Source organism: Hyaena hyaena, unplaced genomic scaffold, assembly GCF_003009895.1.
Source record: "Hyaena hyaena isolate Hyena2069 unplaced genomic scaffold, ASM300989v1 scaffold_1438, whole genome shotgun sequence".
NCBI classification, from domain to species: Eukaryota; Metazoa; Chordata; class Mammalia; order Carnivora; family Hyaenidae; genus Hyaena; species Hyaena hyaena.
The window spans coordinates 65,693-75,396 of NW_024082061.1; the positions used below are offsets into that span (position 1 = coordinate 65,693).

At 38.7% G+C, this 9,704-nt stretch overlaps 1 protein-coding gene across 1 annotated transcript; it reads right to left on the reverse strand.

Moving 5' to 3' along the window:
• Nucleotides 1-760: 760 nt before the first annotated feature.
• LOC120225527 (olfactory receptor 2AE1) lies at nucleotides 761-1,749 on the reverse strand. Its single transcript, XM_039223715.1, has one exon. The coding sequence runs from the start codon at nucleotides 1,709-1,711 to the stop codon at nucleotides 761-763; it is 951 nt and encodes a 316-aa protein (XP_039079646.1). The 5' UTR covers nucleotides 1,712-1,749.
• Between the last annotated feature and the right edge of the window lie 7,955 nt (nucleotides 1,750-9,704).

Here is a 9,704-nt window from a genome sequence, read left to right on the forward strand (position 1 = left end):
GTCAGGCTCTTTTTCTTGGCTCTACTGAGACAATAGTAAACAAAGTAAAGTCCTTGCCCTTGGGACCTCACGTTCTAGTAAGACAGACAATAAGTATAATATAATATACAAGATTATGCAAAGTAGTATTATAAAGTTGAAACAGGGGACAGAGGATGCAGAGTGTTGTTTTAGATATGGTAGTCAGGGAAGTGCATTTTGGCAAGGCTACATTTTTAAAGAAATCAAAAGGAAATGAGGGAGTGTCTAGTAATTTCAAGAGTTGATCTTGGATTTCTCACCCTCCAGAACGGTGAGAAAATAAAATTCTTGTTGTTTAAGCTGCCTAGTCTATGGTATTTTTGTTATGGTAGCCCAAATGGACCAAGATAGTGTTCTATGGTGCTTAGATGCCTTAAACCACAAAAGCACTGGCATTGTGTGTTAACCACTTCATTTTTGCAGTAGTCATCAGGTATCTGGACCCTTGAAAAGTCTCAGAGGTTTACTCAGATCAACTAAAGGAGTTATCCCATTCCACTCTTTTTAAAAACATTTTATTTATATTTTAAAGCTTATTTATTATTTTGAGAGAAAGTGTGAGAAAGAGCAAGAGGTGGGGGGAAGGGAGAGAGTCCCAAGCAGGGTCCATGCTCTCAGCCCCAACACAAGCTCAATCTCATGAACCGTGAGTTCAGGACCTGAACTGAAATCAAGAGTCAGAGACTTAACTGACTGAGCCACCCAGCACCCCCCTATTCTACTGTTATACTCAGGATAACTACAATTGCCATCTCTGAGTGAGAATCTCTCTCCCCAACACTCCTCTCAAAGCTTTGGCTACATCCTTATTCCGGAGAGTATAAATCAAAGGATTCAGGGTGGGAGTAATGATGCTATAGAACACAGAACCAACTTTGTCTTGCAGTGGAGTTCGCTGGGACCTGGGCCTCATATATGAGAAGATGCAGGCACCAAACCAAAAGGAAACCACAATGAGGTGAGAGCTGCAAGTGGCAAAGGCATTTCTCTTACTCCCAGCTGAACGCATCTGAATGATACTGTGGAGGATGAAGGCATATGATGTAGAAATGAGGAGGGTGGGCAGGAGGAGAAGTACGATGCTGATGATGTATACTATGGTCTCATATACAGTGATGTCTCCACACACCAACTTCAAAACAGCTGGAAACTCACAATAGAAGTGGTGGATTTTTCGAGACCCACAGAAAGGTAAATGCATCAAGATCACTGTATGAATTAGAGAGTTTATGGATGCTCCCAACCACGACAAGACTGCCATCATCAGTCCCACCTTTCTGTTCATGAGAACAGTATAACGAAGTGGATGACAGATGGCAACATAGCGGTCATAAGACATGAGAGCTAAAAGAAGACACTCAGCACCACCCAAAGACAAATAGAGGAAGTGCTGGGTTGCACAGCCCACAAAGGAAATGGTCTTCTTGCCAGATAGGTAATTGGTAGCCATCTTGGGAATGGTTGTGGAGACATGCATCAGATCCATGAGGGAGAGCTGGCTGAGCAGGAAGTACATGGGTGTATGAAGCCGGTCATCAGCACAGATGAGGAGAATAGTGAGCATGTTGCCACTCACCGCAATAAGAAAGACCACTATGGTTAAAGAGAAAAGGAAAAGATGGATGAGAGAATCATCAAAGAGCCCTTCAAGGATGAAGTCTGCCAGAGAAGTCTGATTCCTCTGCCACATCTCCCCTTTCTCAGTCCCTGGGGAAAGAGGAAAACAGATGCGTGTGATACCAGAAATATTGGATTTCAGCACACCTGACAGCAAGCATCTTTTAATCTACAGAAGAATTTAGGGAGATAATTTTTTTCCATTTCAAATTCTTCAATAGCTCTAATTATAGAAATAAACTTAAAAAAAAAACCCTCAAATCTCTCTTCACAAACATGATTAACTCTGAAATTTTAGAATATATAGATTCTGTTAAGTGCCAAACTTCAAGACAAGTCTCTCCTCATTAAGGAAGACATATATATATGAAGAAATATATATAAACATATATGTGCATATACACACATTTTATACACATATATGATGGATATGTGTAAAGAATATACATAAAATATTTGTATATTTATATATATCATATATGTGTATATTTTATACACATCATATATGTGTATATCTTTACACACATATGCCTTTATACATATTTATACTTTATGTGCACTGAATTTTATATATATTATATATATACTTTCTTGTGAGTATGTGTACTTTTTTATAAGTATAAATATATACATATACATTTAATGGCTTGTACAGAAAGTTGGCCTTACACGATTGTGAAAGCTGGTTAAACAGTCTATATAAGTTACACCTTTGTGTCTGATGGTGGAACTTGAAGTCTGCAGGGCAAGTGGTAAGAAAGGGAAAATGGATATAAAGTGTGGTAAATCAAGGGCAGACTGAAACACACAGCATGAGCTATAACCTCACAAGGGCAGACTGAAACCCATGTCAGTTCTTGTGGCCTCTGTAATCGGGGATGTGGTTATTTTGCAGAAGCAAGGGCCCTTCCTAATGAGGCTTAGCACAGACACCTGGCCCAGAAATCAGAGATGCTAAGTTAGAAGGATACAGGGAAAGGTAGAGCAATCTCAGGCCCAGCAACTGCTTTCACACCAGTGAGATAAGTCAGCAGATCAGCAACCATACATGTAAACTACAAAATGGCTACTGCCCTTCTGCTCTCTAAATCTCCTTTGGAATTTCTCCTATGGTCCATCTTCACCAGAAAAAGCACAAAAATGGGAATTCTGGGAAATATAAATCACCCTAGCAAAGAGAACCTACTGCAAAACCACCAGAGTCCATCCTCTGTTGACTTAATATTCATACACATTTCCTTAAGCCAATGAACACAACAAAGTCATTCTTCTGCCTAACATAACTATCCTGCATCCAACTAAAAATGTGCACAATATTTTTATCAAAATAAGGAAGAAATGCTCATTACTATCGTCCACAAAATAAGTCATCCTACCTGAGAGCCAACCTGATCTGTAGACATCAGTAGTCACTCCTGTTAATGCCAATGGACTCACAAGCAAAGTAGCCATGGCGACAGGGATGGTGGCTATGCATGGGCTCAGCAATATGCACCTCTAATCACAGAAGCCAGTCTAGCTACAGCCACTGATGGGTACCCAACTGACCAACAGCAGAGACCAACATGGAATCCCTGATATGGCAGTATTCACCAGGGGAATCAGCCAGTTACCTGGTGGCACACTGATTATATTGGACTTCTTCCAATGTGGAAGGGACAATACTGTGTTCTTACTGGAATAGACACTCTGGATATGTCTTCACCTTTGTTGGCTAGAGTGCTACTGCCACAATTACCACCTGTGTGAATAAAGTAAAGCATACTTTATTCAGCATGATGGTATTCCAAGAAACATTGTTTCTGAATAAGGAATTCATTTCATAACAAGTGAAGTGTGGGATTGGGGGCCATGCTCATGGAATCTACTAGTCTTTACCACATTCTCCACCATCCTGAAATAACTGGCTTGAAAGAATGGTATAATAGCCTTTTGAAGACTCATAACAGCAATAGCTAGAACACTTTCCATTGCTGCAGCAATGTCCTCCAGGATGCAGTATGCACTCTAAATCTGCATCCAACTTAGAGAACTGTTTCTCCTATGGCAAGGGTTCACAGGACCAGGAATCAAGAGGTGGAAATGTGAGTGAGTCCTCTCACTATATCATCTGTAACTGTGGTCCACCAGCAAAATGTTTGCTTTCTGTCCCTGCACTTTTAGACTTTGCTGGTTGAGAGGTCTTAGTTCCAAAGGGAAGAATTCTTCCACCAGGTGACACAACAATGATTCCATTTACTCAGAGTTGAGACTGTCACCCTGGTACTTTGGGTTCCCCATATCACTGAATCAACAAGCAAAGGAGGTTACTCTACTGTCTTGGCATGATTGATCCTGACTAGCAAGGAAAAACCGAGTTGCTAGTACACCATAGGGATAAGAGCACATCAGGAATTTAAGATATTTTCTAGGGCGCCTCTCTGTACTCAAATATCATGTGATAACACTTAGTGGAAAACTACAATAACCCAATTCAGACAGGAGTGCGAATGGCCCAGATCCTTCAAGAATGAAAGTTTGGGTCACTCCACAGGCCATGACCAACTGTGAACAAAGGACATATGGAATGGGTATTGAAACACCAGCCATTCTAAACACCAGCCATTACCATGTGAGCAGCTGCAGAAACCAAAATTGTAATAGTTAGAGGCATTTTCCCTTATTTTGATCTGAACATTTTGTAAGTATATATTACCCAAATATTTTTGTTTTATTCTCCTTGATCATCCCTTTATATATATAGTTAATTTCATATCTCAGTATGAAGTTAACTACATTATTATAGTTAAATATTAAATATCTCAGCATTTAAGTTATAGGACATAAAAAGGGGAATATAATAAGATAGGAGTAGAATGAATTTTACCTAAAGACAAAAAGAGGATTTTGTATCCTCTTAAGGGGAAATGCTTGGTGTGTTTTATATTCTCCTCTTGGGAGAAGAATAACATGTTTTTGGTTGTGCATGGGATAGTTGTATCATGTTAGGTGGAAGGGTAACTTGTATTGTCTTTATTTGGAGGTTAAGTATAAAGGGTTTTATACAGGTGCCAAATGGACACATAAGAAAGCCACCATATTTATATAACTGAACACAAACAAAAGATGTGTTCTGGGTAGACCTGAGAGCCTTCAAATTAAGCTGATAAAATTAGATTATCACATTTAATCACTCAGATTTCCCAATCAGCCCTTTTTCTAATTCTTACATGAATATTGATCAGAATGATAACTTGGGCTCCATGATGAAGCTTAACTCAGTAGAATAATAGTCCAAATTAATCTCCAGCCATCCCTCTTTGTGTTTTTTCTCTAAACATCCCTAGATCTTTATACCTTCTAGATTATCTACTTACTTTTTAAAGCAAATAACTCAGAATTAAATGTATTCTTCAAAGTATAATGTGACCACTAGGAAAGAGACCACATTCTCTCTCTCCAAATTAGTGTAGCCTACGATTATCTATTTGGCCAACCCCTCACATTGTTATTTCAAACTCAGACTCTTGTGGACTAAGAACCCAACTTTCCCCACTCCAACCCAGTCAAAACATCTACATATTTCCCTATTACTTAGGTACCCATACTCTTCCCTACCTCCTTCCTCCTCGGTTTCCATCTTTCTGTAATTCTCTATAGTGTAAATTTTTCCATCACCTGATTCATGTCCCTTCCTCTCTTAGGCTACTTTCCTAATAATTTAGGAAATTCCTAATAATTTCCCGTTCTGATTTGTGGCCCTCAAGTGACTTTTTCTTCTGCCTTTTCTGTCAACTTTCTTCATGAACTGTCCAAATATCACCGTTTGACTAAAGAGATGAGGAAATAAGCTGACAATGCCAGAGGATGCCCTGACTTCTAATAAAGGTTTCCTAGATATCTCAAGCCCAAGAATTACCTTACCTGGAATCCCCTCTGCAGAGACTTGTGGGAAGAACAAATACAGACGTGGAATGGAGAAGGCTGAATAGGTCCACATTGACTCACACAGTGGCTACTGATCACTCAAACAGGTCTTTTCTGAGGTGCTCATCAGACTTTCTTGTCTAATCTTGGAAATCTCCATTTAGTAGTGGAATGGCATAAAAGATATTGTCCTACACAGTTACCATTGTTGACACTAATTATCCTAGTGACAGAGTATCACCAGGAATAACAGTAATGTAATTCTGTAATTCTCTTGCAATCTGTGCTCATATTTTGAACTCAGCAGTGCATATCAGGATGGATTAAGTAACTGAACTTCTTTAACCTCTATTAGTGGGGTCTTTGAATCATGCATATATTTTCTCTGCCTCTAAACACTTATCTGAGCCGCTACTCCATCCCAAAATGGAAATGCAAGCTTGGGGAATAAGAATTTCCATTAATGTCACCTGATTAAGAAACTGCATTTAATACTAGCTTAATCACCAATGAGTCGAGTCAAAAAAAAAAAAATCTGTTTTGGATTTTCCCCTATTTTGAATCACTCAAGGCACTCTCTTCTTAGCTTTGTACCACCTTTCCTGCTTAATAAGAATTTTTTTTCTAGCACTGGTGTTTTTAGAATAAGCGCCTTCCTACTGCATGAATGTTTTCTCAGCAGGAATCATAGGGGTTAGAATGAGGATAGACTTGACCGGAAATGAACCAATCTTGAGGACAGAGGAGCATCATCTGTGAAAAATAAAACATCCCCCTAATCCAGAGGACCTATGATGTCATCTGAAGCAGAATGAGGACACTAAATATATGGCATCAGGGATCCCAACCCAGGGGGCTTATCCTGAATCTCTTCTGGAAAACCATTACTCAAGATGCCAATTAGATTTGCCATATGCATTGAGATAAGCTTTCCCAAGGGGGTTTGAAGTTTACTTGTGGGGGTCAGGGGAATGAGATATTTTGAGGAGTGTAGATCTGAAGATAACTTGGGAGTATCTTCTCCAAGGGCCAATTAACTCTGAAGACAAACAATCCCGAGTGTCCCTAGTTTGTTTTTCATATTAAAACTCAGATCTCTTTAGCCCCTTTCCATTAAACCCTTTTGAGAGTACAGTCTGAGAAAGAGGTAATCCCTATTGCCCACAACACACTTTAGAAGGTTTCCTCATGTGCCATATCATAGAAAAGAAGTTAAGGAATGGAGGCAGGCAATTAACCACTAGACTTTCCCACCCTGACTATGGGTCAAACTCCAATTTTACAGACTATATTAACATAATATGTGAAAAGATTTCAGATACCAAAGTTAAAAAAGAAAAAGACATATCTGTACATTTTTTTATTTACTACTATCTCATCCTCATACCCTCTCTTCCTCTCCATTATAGGGGTATGCTGAACTATTCCTTATTTCTCTATCTCAACTGAAATGCTAAAATGTCTTACTTCACTGAGCTTAGCTTGTTGCTTATTCTTTGAGATTCGATTTATTATTACTTTCTTCAAAACCTACTGTCTAATACTATAACCTAGCACTCAGTTTCTCACCAGAATATAATCTCCCTCCAAGGCAGCTATGGCACTTAGATAATTCATTAATTTATTTGATAAATGCATGATAAGCATCTGCTATGTCCCAAGCACAATACTGGGTAGCATGTGTATGCTGATTAACACATAAGCATAGTCTCTTCCCTCATAGGACTTACAGATACAACAAATAAATATAACATATCACATTGGGCTAAGAGTTTGTATTATTCAGTGCTCTTGTGACAATGTGCAAGTGACATAAGGCAAAACTTATACTATCTTAGGGAAGGGTGTTAAATCACAGCAATGAATAGTGTAAAACTGATCTCAAAGTCAGCTAGATTCAGTAGCATGAATAATGTGTCTTCTTTTCCCACTTTTTATCTTGGCTTGGGTCTCTGTTTTGATCTTATTCTCTCAGGTATTTGTTTCCTTTTCCAATTTTTATTTAAGTTTTAGTTAGTTAACATACTGTGCAATATTGGTTTTAAGAGTACAACTGAATGACTCATCACTAACATACAACGCACAGTGCTCATAATAACAAGTACCCTTCTTAATACCCATCATTCATCTACCTTATGCCTCCATCAACCCTACTGTTAAGGATCTCTTATGGTTGGGGTGTCTAGGTGGCTCAGTCAGTTAAAGATCCAACTCTTGATTTTGGCTCAGGTCATGATCTCACAGTTCATGAGTTCAAGCCCTGAGTTAGGCTCTGCACTGAGAGCCTGCTTGGGATTCCCTCTCTTCCTCTCTCTGCCTCTCCCCTGCCTGTTTTCTCTCTCTCTCTCGATAAATAAATAAACTCTTGAAAAAAGAGTCTCTTATGACTTGTTTCCCTCTCTCTTGTTTCTTAAATTCCACATATGAGTGAAATCATATGGTATTTGTTTTTCTCTGGCTGACTTATTTCACTTAGCATAATACATTCTAGCTCCATCTATACCATTGCAAATGTAAAGATTTCATTCTTTTTTATGACTAATAGTCGTGTGTGTGTGTGTGTGTGTGTGTGTGTTATACAACATCTTCTTTATCCAGTCATTGAGCTCTCTCCATAGTTTCACTATTGTTGATAATGCTGCTATAAACATCAAGATGCATGTCTCCCATTGAATCTGTATTTCTGAATCCTTTGTATAAATACCTAGCAGTACAATTGCTGGGTCATAAAGTAGTTCTATTTTTAACTTTTTGAGGAACCTCCACACTGTTCTCCAGAGTGGCTGCACCAGGTTGCATTCCCAACAAGAGTGCAAGAGAGTTCCCCTTTCTCCACATCCTTGCTAACACCATTTCTTTCTTGCGTTGTTAATTTTAGCCGTTCTGACAGGTGTGCGTTAGTGTCTCATTATGGTTTTGCTTTGTATTTCCTTTATGATGAGTGACATCGAGCATATTTTCATGTGTCTGTTAGCCATCTGAATGTCTTCTTTGGAAAAAAAGTCTATTCATGTCTTCTGCCCACTTCTTCCCTGGATGATTTGTTTTTGAGTGTTGAGTTTGATAAGTTCTTTATAGATTTTGGATACTAGCCCTTTATCAGAAATATCATTTGCAAACATCTCTCATTCCATAGGCTGCCTTTTAGTTTTGATTTTTCCTTTACTGTGCAGAAGCTTTTTATCTTGATGAAGTCCCAATAGTTCATTTTTGCCTTTGTTTCCCTTGCCTCTGGTAATGTGTCTAGTAAAAATTTGCTATGGCCAAGGTCAAAGAGGTTTCTGCTGTGTTCTCTTCTAGGATTTTGATGGTTTCCTGTCTTAAAATTAGGTCTTTCATCCATGGTGTAAGAAAGTGGCCCAGTTTCATTCTTTTGCATGTTGCTGTCCAGTTTTGCCAGTACCATTTCTTTTTCCCATTGGATATTCTTTCTTGCTTTATCAAAGGTGAGTTGACCATATAATTGTGGATCCAATTCTGGGTTTTCTATTCTATTCCAATGATCTATGTATCTGTTTTGGGGCCAGTACCATATTGTCTTGATGACTATAGCTTTGTAATATAGCTTGAAATCTAGAATCACAATGCCTCCAGTTTTCTCTTTTTGAGAATTGCTTTGGCTATTGAGGGTCTTTTGTGATTCCATACAAAGTTTAAGATTGTTTGTTCTACCTCTGTGAAAAATGCTGGTGATAATTTTTTTAAGTTTATTTATTTATTTTGAGAGAAAGCATGAGCATGAGTCAGGTGGTATGTGCAGAAAGAGGGAGATTGAAAATACCAAGCGGGCTCTGTGCAGTCAGGGCAGAGCCTTCAGGGCTCCATCTCACCAAACCATCTATGATCATGACCTGAGCCAAAATCGAGTCTGTGGCTTGACCCACTGAGCCACTTAGGCACCCCGGTGGCATTTTGATAAGAAATGCATTAAATGTGTGGCTTGCTTTGGGTAGTATAGACATTTTAGCAATGTTCTTCCAATCCATGAGCATGGAATGCTTTTCCATTTCTTTTTGTCCTCTTCAATTTCTTTCATAAGCGTTCTATAGCTTTCAGAACGTAGACCTCTTATCTCTTTGCTTTATTCCTAGGTATCTAAGAATTTGTTTTACAAAAACAAATCTCTAATTGCTTTTGGTGTGATTGCGAATAGCATCAAT